The following is a 23,717-nucleotide window of genomic DNA, read 5'->3' on the forward strand; positions in this document are numbered from 1 at the left end:
TGATTCCAAAAGGGACCTTTTCAATTCCCCTTAGCATAATATAGAGCACTGATAAGACAATCTGTAAAGGAACCATGCCATTTACACACAGATAACTCATTTTCTTCTTTGCAATGTGTTTGTGTTTCCAGACATTTTCAAAGCCTCGACTTTGATGGTCACTGTAACCATCACATCACAGCCTTTGAACAGAAGAAAAGAGCAGAGATCAGCTTCCAAGATGACCTTGGCTGTTACTTTATTTTTTAATTTCTAATTCCAGGTAACGGGACACTGATTGGAGCATCCGCGAACGTTGTTTGTGCAGGAATTGCAGAGCAGCATGGGTATGGATTCTCTTTCATGGAATTTTTCAGGTACTCTAAATATTAAAAAATAATCATTTAAAATACTTCCTTAAATATCAGGTTCTTAAACCAATTTAATAAAAAAATGCACCAATACATGATGCTGAACACTTGGATATTCATGATTTGGTGATTAAAGACTTTGGTACAGGTGATATCAACTCAGATCAAGGCATATTTGTTACTAAAATTAGCTTCATATTCAGAATGACTTGGATTGAAGAAATGGCTGTAAGCTTGCTGGACACTTCATGATTTTACATTTTGAAAATCTTAGTTGGGAACAGATAGTGAAGGTTGTGACTGCATAGAAAAAAGCTGTTAGCAAGGACTCAGGAATAAAACTGAAAACTAGGGCCAAGCTTATCATGCTGGAGGCAGGCTGGAAGTAGGTATTTCAGGTGTGAGCACTTTGCAGGAGAACTGCACAGAGACAGACTCAGTGTTGTCAGGGATACAACTGATATCTACAAAAGGAAATCTGTTCCAGTGAGGCAAGGTTCATTTTCTGCTCTTGGTTGCCTGTGTGTCTCTTTTCCATGGCCCAGGTGCACTTTCCAAGCAAAGAAGGGAGAGGAATGGAAGCAAGGGGCACCTGTGAAATAGTTCCGCCAAAAGGGTCTTTATTTGGTGTTGAGTCATGAGACTGCAACTTGGTATATGCACAGTAATGGGCTTCTGCCAATCCTTATGTGAAGAATTCTAACATATGTTTGGGTAAGTGGCCGAGAGACTATGGCTCTGGGAGACAGTCATCCCTACCCCAGAAACTTGTTCCTCTGCAAGGTAATTCTTGCCCAGGTCTGAGCTTGGACAAGAGCCCTGGCTGTCACACCTACTTGAGGACTGAGAGTGGTGTCTTGGTGTAATGCATTGTAAATGCAAGACTCTCTGGAGGATCAGATAAGCTCACAGAACAGGTACTGACAGTCAGACAATGGTTAGCTGTGTAGTGGAGACTTTCAGAACCTAGTGACTGCCTAGTGACAACCTCTGAATGGTACCTCTGAAGTTCCAGTCTGGCACTGAAGGCCTAGAAGATTTCTAGAGTCACTGGTAGCCAGCTCATAGTGGAAGGCAAAAGAAACTGGAGTCACATGTCCGAAGTGACTAGTAACAGTTATACTTGCTTAGGAAGAAGTGAAGGCAGGCTAGCAGGCAACTTCTTTTCCCTTGGGCCCCTTTAGGTGTGAGCTAGGGTCAAGCCACTTTAAGGGTGGACATCCTCCCTACCCCCTCACCCTGTGCGCTTCAGGTAATCCTCTTTGGAAATGCCCTCACAGAAGAATTCTGAGCTGTCAGTCTTATGCAGTTCTAAATCCAGTCAAGTTGATGATGAAGTTCAGTCACATTTCCCTAAGTCCTCTAAATTATGATAACGACAGAGTCATAACTACTCCTAAGATGATATGGATGCCACCTAAACAACTGAGAATTCACTAATTCTTTCCACAGAATATGTGACAAAGTCTTTTGAGGAATACTTACTCTTTCTACATCCATAGCTTAAATATGATAACATAGATTTGAAAATACTGAAATTCTGATGTTGAAGTTATGTTACATGGTAAAAGAATAGAAGGGAAAGAAAACATGGATATTTACTTAATATGTTAATATAGATAGACAGACATACTCTTCTTTAAACTGTATTTTATTTTATGTGTGTGAGGGTTTTGCCTGCATATGTGTATGTGCCCAGTACTTAAGGAGGTCAGCATAGGACATTGGATCCCCTGGAACTGGCATTATAAATAGTTGTGAGTGTTGGGAATTGATCCTGGGTCTGCTGCAAGAACACGTACTCTTAACCACTTAGCCATCTCTCCATCTCTATAAATACATTCTTAACAAAACAGAAAAGACAGACTCACAGCATTTATGTTCCCTAATCATACTGTTTGGGTTGGGTTGTATTTCCCATTGCACTTAACCACAAGGCACAGTAATGCTAAGTGATGCTCTATAAATTGCTTATACTTCCTATATAATTTTACTTCTGTTGTGTGATAGAATTCCAGTTTTCCACAGGTCAGCTGAATCAGTCACACCTGCCATTACTTTAATTCCTACTTTCTCTTGTTGACTCAAAGACACGAAGAATCCAAAGTAACCATGGGGAAGTCTTAGTGTTCAATCTAGTGGAGATAATATCATGCTTCCATTTGGGAACCATGTCTTCTAGGCCAGCAGAGTAAAAGGTTGTTGGAATAAGAAATAACAATTTTCCTAGGGTATGACTATATTCATGATCATCTCATCATGCAAAACCTAGGCAGTCCAAATTCAAAACTCTCCATAATATTTCAGTTCCAACACTTCTAAAGTCTAAAGTTCCTTCTGGGATGAAAAAGAAACTTTTAACTAAGGGTCTGAGTAAAACCAAAAAATTAATAAGTTATGTACTTCTGGTATATAACAGCATAGAATAAATAACCTGATTCCAAAAGGACCAAGACTATAGCAAGGAAAGAATGAACCGAAACAAGACAGAAACCATCCTAGAAACAGTCCCAGGCCTGGACTCCAGGCATCTAGAACTCTGGATGGCATGATTCATGCTCTGCCTGCTTTGGTTAGCTTGGCACGTTCAGCTCTGCTCCTGTGGCTTGTCTCTTGGGCCAGGGAATTCATTGCCTTCAGCTTTCCATTGTGAGTACCACACATTTCTGGAATCTCCGATCACTTGGAGTCATGGCTCAAACTTAGGCTTCAAGTTTATAGCGTTTCTTTTCAGGGAACCCAACCCTGCTGCACATTCCCTTACCTCACAGCCTTCTGAAACCTTGGATGAGAGCTTTCATAACCCATCTTCTTCCCTCTTGTGTGCCTACAAAGTCAGCACAGTGTGGGTGATGATTTCAAGTTCTGTTGCCACTAATGACGTCATCGGCCTCTTCCTATCAGAGCTGATGTGTTAATGAGTGCTGAGGCTGCTGAACGTGGACCAAAATTCTTCTGGGCAGTTGTTTGTGAGCAGGGAGCCCCGTTCAGTAGCATTTTCAACTCAGGATCCTTCCCAGAGAATTTATATGGCCACAGTGCAGCCTTTGATGGGGCCCTGCCCTCAAGACACCTTGTCTGTTGTCCCAGTGCAGAGCTGGGGGTCACCCTTTAAAGGTGGTTAACACTACAGCTTTTTTTTTTTTTTTTTGTCAGAACCCATCTTGTTTGAAACTTTAAACGTATTTAAGGTCCTTTAGTTACCAAACAGTATTTTCCCTATTTTTTTGCTCAACTTTTGCGTTAATTGTAAACCTGTGAGAAGTAGCCACTCTGCAGCCCCAAGGTTATCCTGTCTTGAAATTTCCTCTAGCGAGCAAATTAGTCTATTGCTTTGAAAATTGGCTTCATTAGGAATTTTAACAAATGGGGAAATGCAGTCAGATGCTCTGCTACAGCATCACACAAGGGGCCTGCAGTGGGATTTCCAGCAGTGTCCCCTCCCCCCCCAGAAATCTCGTGAGCACTGTTATTAGTATCTGGGTTTCTCTCAGCATTCCTTACATTCCTGACAGAACGATCCATTAAAATCTGCTTACAGCATTCTGGAACATCTCTAGGCCACAGCTCCAAACTCTTACACATTCTCCCACATACAAGTCCACCCAAACAACAAACCACATCTATAATTCATTAGATTAGTTTACACACTAGGCCTCGGTTATCCAACAATGTCTGCCTCCACATTGGAGAGGCACAGTACCTGTTACTAGCTACTCAGCTCACGAAGCTGAATAATTCATCCATTCCAACCCAATGCTGAAAGCCTGCGCATTCCCTGAGAGCCACTAGTCTTTAGTCCAGATTAGAAGACTGGAATCGGCAGAGGATCGCAGCAGCAGCAGCAGCAGCAGCAGCAGCGATGGATACACCTGCTCAGAAAGATGTGAAGGCAGGTGTGTACGCACTGCTTCTTCTCCCAACCTCCTTAAATTTGGCCTGGGTTTGGAAGGTTGGGCCCACTTTGAGGTCAGTTTCCTCTCAGTTTATCCCATTTTGGCAATTTGTTTTCAGACATACCCAGAGCCATATTTCCTAGGTCATTCTACAATCAAGACCAACTACCACAGTCCAGCCATTTCTTCCTTCCTTCCTTTCTTTCTTCCTTCCTTCCTTCCTTCCTTCCTTCCTTCCTTCCTTCCTTCCTTCCTTCCTTTTTTTCTTTGTCTTCTTCTTTTTTGTTTGTTTTTTTGAGACAGGGTATCTTTGTGTAGCTTTGGAGCCTGTCCTGGAACTTGCTTTGTAGACCAGGCTGGCCTCCAACTCACAGAGATCTGCCTGCTTCTCTTCCAAGTGCTGGGATTAAAGGTGTGTGCCATCATCGCCCAGCCACAGTCCACTTTCTATTGCTGTATCACAATATAATAAATACTTACATCTGGGTAATTTGCAAAGAATAAAGGTTTGTTTAGCTCCGAATTCTGGAGGCTGAACATCTAAACCATCGGCTGTTGTCGTGTCTGCTTGGCACCTGGTGCAGGCCTGCTTGCTACATAATAACATGGAAAAGGGCATCCCAGGATGAGACAGCAAGTGTGTCAGAGAGCACTTCTTTTCTAATAAAGCCATTCCCTCAATAGTCCGTCAATTTATTAATGCACAAGATCATTCCATCTATGAGAGTGGACTCCAGGTGAGGCAGTCACCTTTCAGTGATATCACCTCCAAACATTTAACATAGGAATTTGGAAATTTAAATTTTCACCATGGAAAATGTGAGGGACAGAGTCCAAAATAGTAAGTTGTCCCCATATAAAAAAAGAATGATAACTTCAGGGAGATTTATTACATGAGACACTTCTCTAGTTTATGAGAAACTAGTACCATTGTAAATTTTGCTGAGACATTAACTTGAATGACACTTGTGGGAGCCTGAGATATGGGGACGAGACAGCGAGCTGCCATTCATGCCAGCATAGGTGCTAACTGTACATGTTCCCACTGGATTCTGGGCACATTGTTGATCCTGCTGCTCCGGAACAAAGCACAAGATTTAATGCTTGACCAGCTGATTCCTGTTTAGACTCCCATCTGCCTCTGCTGATAATGAAAAGTGTAATCCTAAATATGAAGAATTGTTTTACTACTAATCATGGCAAGGGTCTCAGCAGGATGGCTTGCTTCATGCTACAAGCTTCCTATCTCCACCATCATGATTGGGCAGGATCCAGGCCCAGAGCACAGTCAAGAAAGGGGCACAGAGATGAGCACTGTCATGGACAGCTGTGGTAGGCAGAGACCATGACTGGACAAATTAACTCTCCCTCGTTTCTGGGCTCTTAATTTCTGAAGAGCTAGAAGACTCTCACCTAAGTGTTCCTCTTTGGTCATCCAAGCACAGGACTCACTGGCCCCTCTACCTTTCTACCTTTAGAGAGAAGAAGGTCCTCATGGAGATTTTGAGGCACTGGCTTGGTGTCTCAAGGAAGGAGGACAGACCTATGCCTCTTGGGAATGCCTGTAATTCAGCATCTGTGGGTGGTATATGTTGGAGCCCACTAGGTTTCCTCGTGGTTGTACCTAGCAGGACTGCATAAGAGGTTGATTGGACCATGGGCCTGGGTACCAGGTGACTGTAACTAGCAAGGGGGAGGTCTTTTGCTCCACCACTTGGCATTGTTAAAATCAGCTTTGGAATAAAATCCTGGGCTGGTGGATTAGGATCCAGGCCCACCCGATTCTATCTTGTGTTTTCTTTCAGTTTTTTCTCCTCTCTATTTCTAAGCCTGTTATCCCCCAATCCTCAAGAGTTCCTGGGGTAAATAAGTGTGGGGGCTAGTCCCCTACAGGTGTATGTGTGTGTCATCACACTGGAAGGCTTGGATGGCCTATATACAGGAGCCTGATGACCTTAGGAATTGAGCTAGCCTGGTGGTCTAGCCTCACAAGCTCACATTTCTATGAATCACATTGGATCTCCTGAACTGAGATAGAATGCCCCCGTGGTCCAGAGCCACCACTGCTTAGCAACTTGGCGAGGCCCTGTTTCAAAATAAAAAGCTAAAAGCAGAGGTATGGCGCAAAAGTAGAACTCTTACTTTATGCATGATTCAAAGCCCAATATTATAGAGGGGGGAAAACAAAACTAAGTAGGGCTAAGTTCAAGTACAATGTCTTCAAATCTTCCATTTCATTAAAAAAAAAACCTTTAATATCCAGTTTGTTTATACAAAGGAGGAACTTCTGATATGCATACTTTGACTACATTTATTTCACATGAATGCTTTGCTATATATATGTGTGTGTACCACGTATGGGCTTGGTCCCCAAGGCAGTCAGGAAAGGCTGTTAGACTCCCTGGAACTGGAGTCATAGATGGTTGTAAACCCCTATGTGGGTGCTGGAAACCAAACTCATGTCATTGCAAGAGCAACAGGGGCTCTTAACTATTGAGCCATCTCCGGCCTTGACTTCCTTTTAGTTTACTTTCATATCTTAAATTTTACAAAGGGATCTTAGCTGTCCCTTGGCTTCCAGTTCTCAGCTATGTGACCATTGGTGAGACTATTTTCTCCTTAGTTCTTTCTCTATCTACTTGCTCCTTGATTAATTTCTACTTTCTAGACAGAGAACATGTATGAATTACTCTTCTTTGATGGTTCCTATTTAAGATCTACCATTAATCCTACTGTTGGTTCACCATTGGCTCTTCCCTCCCCACCAGGGTTGCCTAGTATCTAGATAGATGAGGTTAATACATATTTTTTAAAGTAACTTTATTTATTTTATGTATATGGACATTTTGCCTGTATGTATGTTTGTATACCATATGTGTGCCTGATGCCTATGGAGGACTGAAGAGGCCATTGGGTCTCTTGGAACTGGAGTTACAGATGGTTATGAGCTTTTTGATGGATGCTAGGAGTTGAACCCAGGTCCTCTGGAAGAGCAGCCAGTGCTCTTAACTGGCAAGCCATCTCCAGTGCGATGGGTGAGGTTAATATTGAATATTCTTTGAGTTCCTGTAGATTTAAAGCAGACTTTAGACATTCTTACTCCGTGACAGAGTTGGCTTCTGTTCTGGGTCTCAGAAGACACTACTTTATCACCTCCTTTTTCACATGCACCTTAGCTTCTTTTTCGTTGCTGTGATACTATTCCGTGACAAAAGCATCCTGAGGGAGAAAGGCTTTATTTCAGATTACTGTTCAAGGACACAGTCTCTCACGGGGACATCCCTGTCAACAGAAGCCTGAGGCGGCTGGACACAGTGTGTGGCAGTTAGGGAGCAAGGAAGGCTAGACACCGCTCAGCTTCTTTTCTCTGTTCCTTTTGTTGAGTGACAGATCCATACATGTCTATAATGAATTTTCCTTGTTTCCACCTTCACCCTCCTTTCTCTTCCTCCCCTTTTCCTGTTAAAACCCTTCTGCTCAGCATGCCCGTGTCTACTGCTTTCATGTATTCATTCTGTGTGTGACTCACTGACTTTAATTTGAATACTTTGTCTGTGCGAGGGTATTTACTGGAGCTTAATTTGTCATCAGTGATACCACCAAAGAGAATGAGACTCCTTCCCCAACAGCCTTGAACTGCCAATAGCCCCCAAGGAGGAAGGCGCCTTATGGACCCCTGCCCATCCATGAAGAAATGGGGATGGGCCTCATCGCATGCAGGTCTTATGCAGATAACCCAGCTGCGGTGACTGCATGAAGTGCGAAGGCCATGTCATGTCCAGAAGATGTCTTTTTCATTGCATGTATTTCTGTCCTATGCTGCTATATGCTTTCCATTCCCCCTTCTATGGTTTTTCCTTAAGCAGTGTGTGTGTGTGTGTGTGTGTGTGTGTGTGTGTGTGTGTGTGTGTATGTGCATGTGAATGTGCGTGTACGTGTGTATGTGTATGTGTGTTTGTATGTATGTATGTGTGTGTGTGCACACGTGCGTGCGTGTGTGTGTGTGTGTGTGTGTGTGTGTGTGTGTGTGTGTGTGAGAGAGAGAGAGAGAGAGAGAGAGAGAGAGAGAGAGAGAGAGAGAGCGCCACCTTATCTCCTTCTTTCTTCTTTTGAAAAGTTCAGGATCCCAGCTCTGGAAATGATTCTCCCCACAGGTGGTGGACTTCCCATTTCAATTAACCTGACCAATATAATTCACCACAGGCATGCCCTGAGACCAGCCTTTATCTGGATGTTTCCTCACCCTCACAGGTATGCTCAGAGGCCTGTCACGGGTGGTTCTAGTTTCTGTCCAGTTGACAGTGAACACTAACCAACACACATTTCTGGGAAGTCTGCTGGGAATGAATTCCATGGTATCTATAAGTTTCTTGTTATTTGCTGCAGGCCCAGAGAATTTAAAAACTTATCTTTGAAATTTCAGTTTTATTAGAATGTCCTGTGGTATCCTGTGGGATTTCTAACATGTGGGATTTTGTCTTCTTTTAGTTCCAGGATCACAGATTTAGATATTCCTTGCGTCCTGGCTCTCTCTCTGTGGAGTCTTACTGCTTCCTATTTAACTTAATCTTCATAAAAAAAAATATGAGAATGTTTTCTTTGTTACTCCAGCATCCTTTATTACATTTTCACTTGACTTTATTCTTTCTGAGGCATCTTAGAATTTAATCTTCATTTCTAGCATAATTAGGTCTTTACTTTGAATTCTCATTTCATGTTTTTGTCTGCTTCTGTTCTTAGTATTTAAGGTTTGATTCAAGTTACTTTTTCAATACCCCCTAAACCTGTTGTGTTTGAGGGTATATCATTCCTGCAGAGTGCTACAATACAGTATTTCCTAGTTTACATTTGGCTTTTGGGAAACATCTGTATGGGGTTTTACAGTGTCTTTGAGTTTGGATTCTTGTACTTCATGGACAGGCTGCCAGCTGGAGTCAGGCCCACCACAGTCATGGTTAATCTGCACTCTTTGGCCTTTGCTGTAGATTGCAGTTTCTGTCTCCTGAGTTTTATTTCTTTATAGCTTTGGGAGTTAACTATTCCACTAAGGTTTTGTTTCTTTTATCTTACAGTGTTCTCCATTTTCTCCCCTTACTGCTTTCCCACTTCCTCCCTTGGTCCTGAATGAGTGCATGCATCTGTCTTGCTGTTTTCTGTCTTCTCCCCAGCATGGATGCTGTCAAGGCCATCATGCAGAGCCCTGGGAATGGCTTCTCTGCACCCTGTGTTATTTGCAGCAGTTCTACATCCAGGTTGGCCTTCTTAGTTCCAGCTGTTGTTTCCTCAAATTTAGAAACTTTATTGCTTATTTTCCTGTTGATTAAGTTTTCCTGGGCTTTGCTGGTTGTTTGCACAGGCTTGGGGTGGGTGCATGAGAGGAGAGAGGGTCCTGATGAGAGCTAATGTTTGTTCATGGCCCCTTATGTTCTCAGCTATACTGACAGGCGTGAGATCTATGTGGTTTAGTACGACTTTCATGTTGATGCATGAGTGTATTGTGGCTGCTTTCATGGTGCCTTCCAGAGATCCACCCTCCATTTTAAGACAGGGATATCACTAACCCTGTATTGTACCTCCATTCTTCTGCCATACCCATGTACCCTACCCTTCTTCCCAAGAGCATCTTTGCTATACTTCCTGGAAAGGATGACATCCCCTTTTTCATTGAAATTAATTATTTACGAGTAGAGCTTATTCTGATGCTCTTTTCTTTCACTGAGCTTAGAAATGTCATCTTCTGTGTCTCTTCCCACAGGGAAATAGGATACCCCTTTTCACTCCTACACACACAGTATACACACATCTATAAAAGGCTGCTTTATCAATTGATAATGTAGACTTTTTGCTATCTCTTTAAGTGTGGAGACGTACTAAATTAATTTTTTATGGAATCGAGTTTCTGTAAAGTCTGTCTCTACATTTGTTTTCTTTTGAAATTTTTTGGAGCATAACTAATTTCTATGAGGCTTTAAAAAATGAACACACTGATAAAATGAAGCAAAACTTGAAAATATATCCAGAAAACAAACTGTTTAGAAAACACTATTCCTGAAGCAGATTTAAAGACAACGTGGCTTTACTTATTGTGACCACCGGCCAGTACTGTCAGAATAAGATTCTTTGTAGATTTATAAAACCCACCTAGCCACTGCCTCAGGGACCTCTGGCTAGACATTTTTATTTTCTCAAAGGTCGCTGCAGATGCTAATGTAATACAGGGTCATTTCTAAAGGTTAAGCATTCTACTGCGTTCACAGCCTTACGGTCCCAGAGTCAGACACCTTACTTCCTCCCGAGGCCTGAAATCATACTTATGAGACTCATGGTTTTTAGATGTGAATTTTAAACTTGGTCTTATCTATAGATTTTGCCAAAAAAAAACCCAAAAAACAAAAAACCATCATCATTGTCATTATCATCCTCTTCCTCCTCCTCCTCCCCACCACCGCCATCACCATCATTATTGTGTGTGCATGTATCCATATGTGCCATAAAGCATGTGGAGGACTCAGTTCTCAGGCTGGTTAGACAACCACTTCTACCTGCTCTGTCCCCTTGCTGACCCAGTACAACAGGACTTGTTAGCTGTCTCTTGGACAAAGTCACTCTCCACTTACTGGAGTCAGTCACTGTCCTTGTTCTTAACAGCAACAGGAGAAACCTGCCCTGTTGGTTTGTGCTAAGACTTCAGTTTAGAGCTGCTCTGACTTGGATATCTTGAATGTAGCATGCTACTGATCAGCCATCCTGAGAAGGAATATAGTTAATGGTGTAGGAGCTGGGCAGGTGGTGAGCTCTGGAGAGCTACTTGAGACAAGGGCAAAGCATCCTAGATAGATAAAGGAAGCTTCAAAACCATGGGAGGGTGCAGGAGAGGGGACACAGGAAAGTTGTGCTAACCATTTATTCATTTTGTTCCATATTTTTCTTTCAATCTTCTCTAGTATATTATATCCCTACCACAGTTTCCCCTCCCTCTACTTCCCCCCTGCCCTGCACACACCTCCCCTCTCCCTCAGATCTACTGCTCCCTTCAATGGATTTCCCATCAGAAAAAGAGCAGTCCTCCCAGGGATATTCATTGAACATGGCCTAACAAGTTACAATAAGACTAGGCACAAACCCTCATATAAGGGCTGGACAAGGCAATGGAGTAGGAGGAAAGGGGTCCCAAGCATAGGGAAAAGAGTCAGAGAAACCCTCACCACTCCCACTGTTGGGGGGGGATTCCTACAAGAACACCAAGCTATACAACCATCAGGTATATAGAGAGGACCTAGCTCAGACCCATACAGGATTGATGATTGTTGATTTAGTCTCTGTGAGCCCCCATGAGCCCTGCTTAGTTGATTCTGTGGGCCATGTTCTTGTGGTGTGGACTACCCCTCTGGTGTCTACAGTCCTTAATCCCTGGTTTTTTTTTTTTTTTCAGGGTTTCCAAGCTCTGCCTAGTGTTTAGCTGTGGGTCTGTCTTATCTGTCTTATCAATTGCTGGATGACACCCCTCTGATGATACCTAAGATAGGCACAGATCTATGAGTATACCAGAATATCATTAGGAATCATTTCACTGACTTTCTTTTTGTCAGTCATGTTTGGTTTTATCCTGGGTCTCTGGGCTGTTCTGCCTCTGGTTCCTGGACATCCAGGCAGTGTCTGACTTGGGCTCTATCTCGTGGCATAGGACTCAAGTTAGACCAGTCATTGGTTGGTCCTGAGTATCTCCTTCTCTTTCTCCCTTGTTCTCTTCATTCTTCTTTTCTTTCTTCTAGATTTCTCCTCCTACTTATTCTCTCTGCCTGCCAGCCCCACCTATCCCTCTCCCACAAGTTCTGGCCTTCACTCCAGCACATCTTGCAGGCAGGACGGATTGTAAGTTGAAGATTTTGTGACTGGTTGGTGTTCCAGTCCCACTGCCATCATCTATTTATCTATTATGTATTGTGCTACTATAGTTTTATATCAACTGATACAAGCTGGAGTCATCTGAAAGGAGGGAACCTCAACTGAGAAAATGCCTCCATAAGATCTGGATGTAGAGCTTGTTTTTAATTAATGATTCATGGGAGAGGGCCCTGCCCATTGTATGCGGTACTATCCCTGGGCAGGGAGCTAGTAGGTGCTTCTTGTCCATGGGACCCTGGCCCTTGTTCTGTACCAGGGTTTTTCTCTTGGGCCACTAACCAAATCATGACACAGAGACTTAAGATTAGTTATGAATGCTCAGCCTTATGCTTGTTTCTTGCTAGCTCTTATAACTTAACCTGTTTCTCTTCATCTACAGTTTTCCTCAGGGCTTTTAAACTTTTTCCTTCTGTATGTCCTACTCTGTCTAGCTAGCTGGTGGCTGCCTGATTGGCTGGTCCTGAGTATCTCCTTCTCTTTCTCCCTTGTTCTCTTCATTCTTCTTTTCTTCCTTCTAGATTTCTCCTCCTACTTATTCTCTCTGCCTGCCAGCCCCACCTATCCCTCTCCTGCCTAGTTATTGGCTATTCAGCTTTTTATTAGACCAATCAGGTGTCTTAGGCAGGCAAGGTGAAACAAATGCAACACACCTTTACATTATTAAACAAAGGCAGCAGAAACAAATATAATACTTCTTTACATCATTAACAAAGGCAGCATAAACAAATGTAAGACACCTTTACACAGTTTAAGTAATAGTCCACAGCATAAACAAATGTAACACATCTTTGCCTAGTTAAAATAATATTCCACAACACTGTTCTCTGGAACTGCCTTCCCAAGATGAGCTGTTTGTTCCCTAGACAGCTTTATGTATTCTTCTCTGGAAGCAGCATGGCTCATCTTCAGGATGACTTAGCTGGCAGGCTAGGGCAGCTATTTTCTGACTGCTCAGACTCAGAGAACCCCTAACACTCTCAGGGCGCTGGAGAACCCTGAATTTCATCTTTTACTTGATCCAGAGAGAACTAGCTCCCTTTCTAAGGTGTTCAGCCTCAGGCAGGTGCAATCAGCCTCTGCTATGTACTGTGAGCTCATTCCAACATTTTCCCAGACTCAGAAGAGAAGTATGGCTGAGGAGGCATCTTCAGGCCTTACATTCACACTTAAATGGATAGTTTTCATCACAGTCTTTTGGTGATGTTGCATTCGGTTTGAATGACAGTGGTGTTTTTCAGCATGAGTTTGTCCGGGTCACCTGAGCATCTAAGTTCCTGATCATTACTTGGAGATTTACCAGAAATAGTTGAGTGTTTGGGAAGTGGTTTTCTGTGTGAATTCTTTCTGCCTCTTCCACAAATATTCTGTAGGTTCTGAGCATAAAAGTGACAGACTTCTTCAGTGTGGGTATTATCCTCAGGTTTCCTCCATTAAGAGTGGCTGAATGGTGTGGTCCAGACCAGGACCTCTGAGAAGGAACTGGTATGTGATGGAGCTTGGTTCAGCTAGAGTGGAGAAGGTCACCAATGAGGAGTCACTCCCAGTGACTACCTGCTGAAGTGTGGTAGACCTACCAGGAACCACATCTTTAAGATCTAACTCTCCCTCCCTTAGAAGCCATCAGCTGTCAAAAACTCCTCAGCTAGAGGTGGGGCTTAGGAATCCCTGCCTTCCATGCTAGAATGTTGATTGGCTTGAGTTTGTTCAGGTTTTGTGCAGGTAACCACAGCTGCTGTGAGTTTATGAGCACAGTGGTCCTGTCATGTCCAGAGGACACTGTGTTTGCTCTGATGGCATGGAGGAAGTGTGCACAGGATTGGAGGATCTGGGGGCTTCTACTCTTTCCAGGTTTTGTACTCATGAGGTGGGGGAAGTGTAGCATGAAGTCTGGGCCGCTTATCTGTCTTAACTGCTTGTTCATAGTGTGGTGTAAATGTGAGTGAGGGGTGGCCTTGGGAATCTCTTATGGTTCAAACCAGGTGTTAGAGAGTGGGGGGGAGGAGTGTCTTTAATTTTTTTTTTCATTTCCTTTTCCTCCATATCTTTCTTCAAATAAAATTCCATCTCAGAAATAGTCAACATTGATTGTTTATAGCAAACATATGCATGTGTCTCTGAGTACATATTGTTCTAAAGTACTGAGAATGGGAACTATTCTGTATGCTGTTATGCACCTTGTTTTATTTAAAATTAACAGTGCAGCTCAAGGGCAGTCCCCATCAGCATTTATGTCAGTCATCACTCTCTAGAGGTCCACTGTGCTGGGTCAGCCTGTGGAGTGAATGTATTCCTAGACTCTACTGGACTTGTCATGATGCTGGAATACGCACCCACCTCTAGAACACAGAGGGACAGGCAGACTTGCTATTGTAAAGATTCTTGATACCATATTCACTTCGTTATTTCCAGATTACCCAGCATGCTCCTCACCACATGAGATAACAGGATATCTTCACCAAAACTGTAGGGAAGGTATTTTAACATTTATTTAAAAAGAGATGTATTTATTTTATGTATAAATTTTTAAACTTTTCTAATTTGGTAAAAAGAAAATGGTATCTCAGCACATAGTATTTGTTTAAATACTATTTGGGGGTTATTTCTAACCACCCAGCCTCAGTGGACAAGTGCTGTCTATGTATGTTCTCCATAAAGACCTTCTACAGAAGCCTTCAGATGGATCCTGTGTCAAAAATTTTATATCAATTTTGATTATAAGATAAATATCATTTTAAATGAAACAGTTCTATTTTGTCCTGCACAACTGCTATTTTAGTGAATATACTATTCATTCCAAATCCAGAATATATTTTTCTTCTTTAAAAGTTTTCAAAAACATTCACGCCCAAAGAAACAAAACAACCCTCTTTGAATGAAGACTTCTGTGGTGTGAAGCTTCCCTCGGTCCCACCTCCGCTCCATGCGTCCTCTTTTCTCCTACTGCTACAGACTTGGCTAGCAGGAAGGTCTGCACCGCGGCTTCCCCAAGGCCGTTCCCCCAAAGCCTCCTTTTAGTCACCCCAGTCCAGCCAGCCTGTAGCTGCTCCCCACTAAGACACCCCGCCACAGCCATGCTTTTTTCCCTCTCCAGAACACGGAAACTGGAGAAAATATTCTTACATATTTGGATCTCAACATTTTTTTAAAAAGGAGCAAAGGAAGATAAAAACCACGAGGTATAAAGGTCATTAAAGCTCATTAAAGGAAAGTACTTCATCTTCATTCAAAGCTTTCCAACCAGGAGAAAATATCCATCACATCGCTGTAATTACAGCGAGGCCTAATGGGACATTGAAATTCATGATGTGCTCCAAGGAGACTTCAGTTACATATTTCATACTCTCAAGATTAGGACTAATCTTTGCAAAGTGTTGATCAGGGGTTAGGAGGAAGCCACTCAAAGCTAGAGGTAAAAGGAACAAATAATAGTCTGCTGTGTTACAAGATCCACAGTAAAACATTAAGATAGAGAAAAAATTTTAACCAAAGTTAAAAAGCAAGAAGATAGATTTTGTAAATAGAGACTGAAAGTCATGATACTTAAGACCATGAAAGTACTAAACTGTAGAATATAAAAGCATAAAACGTATGACGGTAAATAAAAGACAATGGTGATGGACAGTAGAATATAAAAGCATAAAATGTGCTGGGTGGTGGTGGCGCGTGCCTTTAATCTCAACACTCAGGAGGCAGAGCTGGGCCGATCTTTGTGAGTTTGAGGCCAGCCTGGTCTACAGAGCAAGCTCCAGGACAGGCACCAAAACTACACAGAGAAACCCTGTCTCAAACTCTCCCCCCCCCAAAAAAAAAGCATAAAATGTATGGCGGTAAATGAAAGACAATGGCGATAGACACAAGATATTCATTGCTGCCTCTAACAGGACAGGAGCTGGTGGACATGCTCACCACATTCTCTCTCTCTCTCTCTCTCTCTCTCTCTCTCTCTCTCTCTCCTTCTTTGAGACTTTTGTACAATTTATGTTGAACACCGTCACCCCCACCCCAGTCCTTCTATCCTCCTTCCCTGCTCACCCAACCTTACGCCCTCCCGTTCCTTTATGGGAGTCTAATTTGTGCTGCTCATATAGCTTTGGGTGCATGGCCTTACTCTGGAGCATGGTTCATCTACCAGGGGTAATGAAAACTGACTTTCCCTCTCCCAACAACTATCAATTGCCAATAGCTCTTCAGCTATTGGTGGGACTTTATGTCCACCCTGCCTCCATGCTGAGATTTTTTTCTGGCTTGAGTTTGCACAGGTCTTTGCATGCTGTCAAAAACATAGTAAGTTCATATGTGTGACTTTCCTGCTACATACAGAAAATGATTTCCTTGTCGCTATCCACTGCCTCAGACTTTTACAATCTTCCCATCCCTCTTCAGCAATGATCCCCGAACCTTGGGAGGACAGGGTATGACAAAGGTGTTACAGTTTGGACTAAAAATTCCACAGTCTCTCACTCTCTGTATCTTAACCAGTCATGGGTCTCTATATTGATCACTATATACTGTAAACAGAAGCATCTCCCCTGAAGAGAACTGAGGAATATTCTAATCTATAGTTATAATGACAAGTCATTAAGTGTTGATTTCATACTCTGTCCATCTAGTAGAATAATCATAATAGTAAGTTATCCACTAGGTTCTGCAACCTATTTCTATTTACAGGTTCTTGGCCAGATAATGGTGCTAGGTGTGGGTTTCCTTTTGTGGAATGGGACTTAAATCTAATGAGAAAGTAGTTGGTTGTTTCCACGATGTTTGTACCACTATTTCACCAGAGGGTACATCTTTCCAGGCTGGTCTTGTTGTAGTTGACAGGGTTCACAGTTGGATAAGATTGATGATTACTTTCCTCCTTCAGCTGAGTGCAAAGCACCTTCTAGCACTGTGAAAGCTAACAAGTTTCCAGGTGCACATCAGCTTGATTTCTCATGATCTGACTCAAGTATGTGGCATTCTTAGCTCAGGGTTTTAATGCACTTGACATAATTTAATAGTAATGATATTATTTAAAAGTTTTAAGTGTTCATTCATCATGCATAGAAAAACTATTATCAAATAGTGAGAGATTTAAAACCCTATATACTTTTAATTCAGTCTTTTAGATTATTTTATCATTACCATAAGAACAGGCATGTTCATATTGAGATTCATAGAAATAGGAACAGGCCATTAGCTGCCCCTATGGGCCCCTGGAGGACAGGGAAAGGCAAAGGACACTGTTCAGAGACATAGGCCTGGTGGGTCTGGAACTTACTATGTAGATCAGTTTGGTCTGGAACTCACAGAGATTCTCCCACCTCTGCCTGGGATTAAATATTTTTAAAATATTTTTCAATGACTGTATATTTTTTAAAAAGATGCATTTCTCTTTGTGACAGATGCCATGAAGCCAGGGTCATACTGGTGCCAGTTTCCTAAATAAAGATACGCTTTTGTCACAACTCTTCCAAGACTATGAAACAACACTAAGTTGTCTTCAATTGGTGTTTGATGTATGCACTGGACAAAGAACTATGGGGCTCTGAGGTTCCTAGGTTTCAACAGTTGGTGACTTTTTGAACTAGGTTATATGGATTGGGGTTTCATCTGATGATATCAGGGGCAGCTGAGAGAAACTGCAAATATAGGGAATCCTGAGAAGGCTGGTATGAGCTGATCAATGGAGGACCTCAGGATGCGATAGGGAAGGGGGCAGGGATAGTGATGTTTATTCAATAGGGAAGGTAGGGTGAGAGCAGACATCTTCTCCCCAGGAAGCCTGTGCACAGGTTTGGGTTACAACAGTCCCCTGAGAACCTCCTCCTCTGCTCTCTACTGGGCCATTTCCAGTTCTGCTTTATGCTTGGACCCAACTGTCTGCCTGATGCCAAATGCACAGCTTTCCACTACTTCAGGGAACACACTCCCAAGCCATGGGAGGTATTCAGGACAGGAGTGTCAGCATCACAGAATATCAGCTCTATTAGGATATGGTAGTCATTCCATAGCCTTCCCTACAGCCCATGCATAAGCTTCTCATTTCACATGTCTTCCAGTTCTTGAACAGAAAGCCTACTCTACCCAGATAGTTTGGTGGTAGGATGGCTTCTCAGAACAGGGAAGGAAACACCACTTCCCAGTGGTCCTTCTCTTCAGTATTGTTTGTCTTTATGGGTCCTGACTCAACAGTGTCAGCTCAGGCAAAAGGTTTCCACTCATACTTGCTCTTTTCTATCTTCACCTAAATCTCTGCACAGCTCTTGCCATCCATCCACACTCTTTCCCATCCAAGATGAGCAGGTGTGAGTGTCTCTATTTCCTCCATCATATGTGGGCTTGCCAGACTGGAAAGGACTGCACTTGACCTTGGTTTATACTCCACACCTATATTCATGAAGCCTCACTTGGCATTTTTCACACGGGGAGTGGTGAGAATGTATACCTGCTGTGGCTAAGTGCTGGGTGACTTGACTCCTAACCTAGTCAGGGTTACTATTGCTATGATGGAACATCATATCCAAAAGCAACTTGGGGAGGGAAGAGTTTACTTTACTGACACTTCCATGTCTCTGTGCATCATCAGAAGCAGTCAGAACAGGAAGTCAAACAGGGAAGGAACCTGAAGGCAGGAGCTGATGCAGAGGACATGGAAGGGTGCTGCTTCTTGGCTTGCTCTTCATGGATTACTCAGCCTGATTTCTTATAGCACCCAGAACTACCTGCCCAGAGGTGGCACCACCCACAATGGGCTGGGCCTTCCCAGACAAACTTACAGCCCGATCTTATGGAGACATTTTCTCATTTGAGGTTCCCTTGTCTTAGATGACTTTAGCTAGTGTCATGTTGACAAAACAACTAGCCAGCACGACTCCCATTCCCTTTGCTCAAAGTGTCTCCTGTGTGTCCTTCTAAGGTGTGGTGAAGCTAGGTGTGAAGCAGTTGTCTATCATTTAAAATGGACAATGGCTCGCGCTGCCTTAGCGTCTGTGTGTCAGGGAGGATTTGCATCCAGTCTCTAGACAGTCAGGGCTGTCAATGTTGCAGGGCCTTTTGAGTAACAAATGATAAGGTACAGATTTACCTCGAGACAGGTAGCAGGACTAGGGATGGATTGCTTGCTTTTTTCAATCATCTTGGGAAAAAGAACTTTAAAAATAACTCTATCTCTCATAAAGAGTAAGAAATTTTTTGGAAAGAAAATCACATGTGCCATCTAATTTACTCTCTAGAGAGAAGTTTTCAAAGGTTTTTGTTTTTTGTTTTTTAAATTTGGCCATATAATGTGAATATGAAGACTTACACAACATTCCTTGTCTGTGGAGATGCTTCCTGCCCCAGGGATGCTAAAGAGGCAGAGCTGGCTGTTCCTTCTTATTTCTCACCACTTGGCTGTTAGTAATTACTGCTCCATGACTTGGTGTGTGCATGTGTGTATGTGTTGTGCGTGTGTATGTTTGTATGTATGTGTGCATGTGTCTATGTGTTGTGTATGTATGTGTTTGAGTGTATAGGTCTGTGTGTGTGTGTTTGTGTGTGTATGCATATGTATTTGAGTGTATAGGTGTGTATGCGTGTGTATGTGTTTATGTGAGTATATGCATTTATATGTGCATGTGTGTGCTTATGCATTTCTCTGGGTGTGTGTGTCTCCTTTTGAGGCATGGTACACAAAAACTTTCTGAGAGACTCTTTGGTCTGAGACATGTGAGCATAAGTCAGCAGGTGTGGAAATGAGGCCAGGTGGGGAACCCAGGTGCAAAGGCCACATGGAGTGAGTGGGAAGCACAGACGTGGTCTGAGAGACCATGTCAGGTTTCCTTGATGCTCTGGAAACCAATCAGCAGGGTTTTTATTCCTTTTTTATTATTTTTATATGTCAACATCATCCTCTTACTCTGTAGATGGGCATCATGGCCACCAGCGGTCAGTCCAGTTGTCTGATCAGGAGCACTGAACTGGATGGCAGAGGCTGGATGGCTTGGGCACACTCCTCATGGATCTGAGAGGGTTGTTGAGGTGGGCCTGACTGGAGAGCAAGAAGAGCCATCTTCTTCACACCTGGTGTGGCCACCTTTGGGGTGGGCAGGAGATGGACTAGAGTGTAACTGTGAAGGGGCCAATGGGATCCCAGTTAGCAGATGGAAAGCCAGGCTTGGGTGATATCAATACCCTTTACTTGAATGCTTGTCTGCTGTCCATAAGTTATTATGTTCTTTTTTTCTTTTAATTGAAAATAGATGTTTTTATACAACATATTCTGATTATGTTTTCCCCTTCCCCCAACTTCTCCCAGATCCATCCCCTTCCCTTCTCATCCCAATGCACACCCTTCCTCTCTCTCCCATCTGCTGGGCAGTGGTGGCACATGCCTTTGATCCCAGCACGTGGGAGGCAGAGGCAGCAAGAGTGGGGTACTTTTAGAATTTATTGTCTAGATTTCTAACCAGTTTTAAATTGGGTTGTTTGTTTTCTTAGTTTTCATTTTTTTTTTTTAGTTCTTTATATATTTTAGGTATTAGCCCTATATTGGGTGTATAGTTGGTAAAATATATTTTGTAGCCTCCTTTTGTTTGAATGACAGTGTCCTTTGCTACACAGAGACTTTTCAGTTTCATGAGGACTCATTTATTAATTGTTGGTTTCTCTTAGTGCCTGTGCTATTAAATGTTCTGTTCAGAAAGCTTTTTCTTTGTCAATGAGTTCAAGACTATCCCCCACTTTCTCTTCTGTCAGGCTCAGTGCATCTGGCTTTATGTTGAGGTCTTTGTTGCAGTTGAGTTTCGTTCAGGGTGATACATATGGATCTGTTTGCATTCTTCTGCGTGCAGTCATCTGGATTGACCAGCACCATTTGTTGAAGATGGTGTCTTGTTTTTTTCCCCCAGTGTGTTTTTCTGGCTTCTTTATAAAAAAAAAATCAGGTGTCCATAGGTGCATGGACGTATGTCTGGGTCTTTAATTTGATTCTATTGGTCAACATGTGTGCTTTTATGCCAATACCATGCTGTTTTTATTACTATCGCTCTGTAATACATCTTGAAATCTGGAATGATGATATCGCAGCAGTTATTTTATTATTCATGATTGGTTTAGCTATCCCAGGTTTTTTGTGTTTTGATATGAAGCTGAAAATTGGCCTTTTAATTTTGGCCTGTGGAGAATTGTATTGAAATTTCTATGGGGATTGCATTGAGTCTGCAGATTGCTCTTGGCACAATAGCCATTTCCACCATATGAATCCTGTTAATTCATGAGCAATAAAGACATTTCCACCATATGAATCCTGTTAATTCATGAGCAATAAAGACATGTCCACCTTCTGAAAGCTTCTTCAGTTTTTTTCTTTAACATCTTAATGTTTTTATTATACAAGTCTTTTGTTTGCTTGGTTATCCCTAGTTATTCTAAAATGTTTTCTATTATTTGAGACTATCATGAAAGGTGTTTCTTATCTCATTTCTTTCTCAATTTGTCATCTGTATATAGGAGGTCTACTAATAATCCAGTTACTTCGCTGAACGTTTTTTTTAAATCAACAGTAGGAGTTTTCTGGTGGAATTTTTAAGGTCATTTTATGTATACACTCATATGATCGGCAAATAAAAATACTTTGACTTCTTCTCTTCCTATTTATATCCCCTGATCTCCTTCAGTTGTCTTATTGCTCTAGCTGACATTTCAAGTGCTGTACTGAAGAGGTTTGGAAAGAGTACACAACCTTGCCTTGTAACTGATTTTAGTGGAAATGTTTTGAGTTTCTCTCCATTAAGTTGATACTAGCTATGGCCTTACTGCAAATCACCTGTTTTATGCTGAGGTGTGTCCCTTCTATCCGTAGTTGCTCCAGGATTCTTATGAATGGAAGTTGGATCTTGTCAAAGGTCTCTTCTGCATAGAATGAGATGATCATGTGGTTTTTGTCTCTCAGTCTGTTTGTACGGTGAATTACATTTATTGATTTACATATGTTGAAACATCTTTTCATCTCTGGAGAGGAAGCCTACTTGAAGATGGTGGGTTATCTTTTTGACATGTTTTTGTATTCAGTTTGCAACTATTTTATTGAGAATGTTTGCAACTATGTTCATAAGAGAAATTGGTTTATAATTCTTTTTCTTTGTTGAGTTTTTATGTGGTTTTAGATATCAGGGTACTTGTGGCCTCATAGAAAGGATTAGGTGATATTCCTGTGTTCCTGTTTTGTGGAATAATTTGAGGAGTGTTGGTTGGTGCTAATTCTTCTTTGAAAGTCTGGTTGAATGCTTCACTGAATCCCTGCTCTCTATTGGGAGACTTTTAATTACTGCTTTTACTTTACTAGGGGTTAAAGTCTGTTTAAATTGTTTGCCTGATCCTGGTGTAACTTTGGTAGGAGGTATATATCAAGAAAAGCATCTCATTAGCTATTTTTAAGGAGGCAAAGGTCTCCAAAGTCTGGGCCACTATTAGGTTGAAAAAGTAAGTTTTTTTTTTTTCCTTTAGAAAATGTCTTCTTTCCTAACAGGCATCTTCTTCTGTGTAAAGAAGCATGTTAGTTAAGCTTACATGATTTGTCCCATCAGTTTGATCAGTTATGAGCAGTCCATTGATGGGTGTGAGGTGTGAGCGCAGACAGAAAGTGGGTACTCACACCGTCACAGACAGTAGATAGATGTTCCAGGGCAGAGATAGACCCTCTACATATGCAACATGGACTCTCTACACACTAGAGGTAGATCCTCTGCATACTAAGGAGATGTGCCACACATGCAGGGTTGATCCTCCAACCAACCTTCCACATGTGCTAGATAGACCCTCCATCTCCCAGGCCTCAGGGAAGTTCTGTCCTGTTCTCTGGCTTGAAATGCAGCGGTAGGGGTGTCAGGGTACAACCCCCATATACATTTCAGTCTCCTCAATTTAGCTCCAAACTGGGTACTCTCTCACAAAATATTTGCTTTTGGGTGGAAAACAGTTTTAATATCCTAAGCATCCTTTGTGCATTTTTGGATAATGGTGAGACCTCACACTCCTTTCAGATCCCTTGAAAGTTTAAGGTTCAAACACACCACAGTGAAAAATAAAACTTTCTACTCTACTCTTAAAAATTATAGGTATTTTCAGTGTATGTCAAGGGTCAGATAAAGGTTTTGACCAGAGGTAAAGTTAAAAGCAGTGCTTATGCACCCAGTGTAGCACAAATCTTAAAATGTCTTATTAATAAAAACAAACCTGGAGGTGGGGGATTTAGCTCAGTGGTAGAGTGCTTGAGCCCTGGGTTTAGTCCTCAGCTCTGAAAAAAAAAAAAAGAAAAAGAAAAAAGAAAAAACAAAAGAAAAAAAACAAACCTGGAGCCAGGTACTGGGGTGAACGCTGGAAGATCAGAGAAGCAGAACAAGCCACAGCTGCCTCACCTTGCCAAGTCCTCAGCTGATCCTGTTTCCTCAGACTGGAAGCCTCTGTGTTCTCATCCAGAATGAATCTCAGCTGACTGCTGCTGAAAAGCCTCAAAGCTTAACCAGCCTAGTTCCTGGTCCTCACACCTTATATACCTTTCTGTTCCCTGCCATCACTTCCTGGGATTAAAGGCATGGGTCACCAT

General features: G+C 42.2%; 1 protein-coding gene across 3 annotated transcripts in view; it reads left to right on the forward strand.

Moving 5' to 3' along the window:
• The window catches only part of Oca2 (OCA2 melanosomal transmembrane protein), a 291,349-nt gene that overhangs the window by 207,264 nt on the left and 60,368 nt on the right, over positions 1 to 23,717 (forward strand). For all 3 annotated transcript variants that reach the window (XM_036194928.1, XM_036194947.1, XM_036194936.1), the window contains one exon: positions 263 to 356. In XM_036194928.1, the coding sequence (XP_036050821.1) occupies positions 263 to 356 (94 nt within the window). The remainder of the gene's footprint in view (positions 1 to 262; positions 357 to 23,717) is intronic.

The sequence above is a fragment of the Onychomys torridus genome, chromosome 1 (genome assembly GCF_903995425.1).
Source record: "Onychomys torridus chromosome 1, mOncTor1.1, whole genome shotgun sequence".
Taxonomy (NCBI): Eukaryota; Metazoa; Chordata; class Mammalia; order Rodentia; family Cricetidae; genus Onychomys; species Onychomys torridus.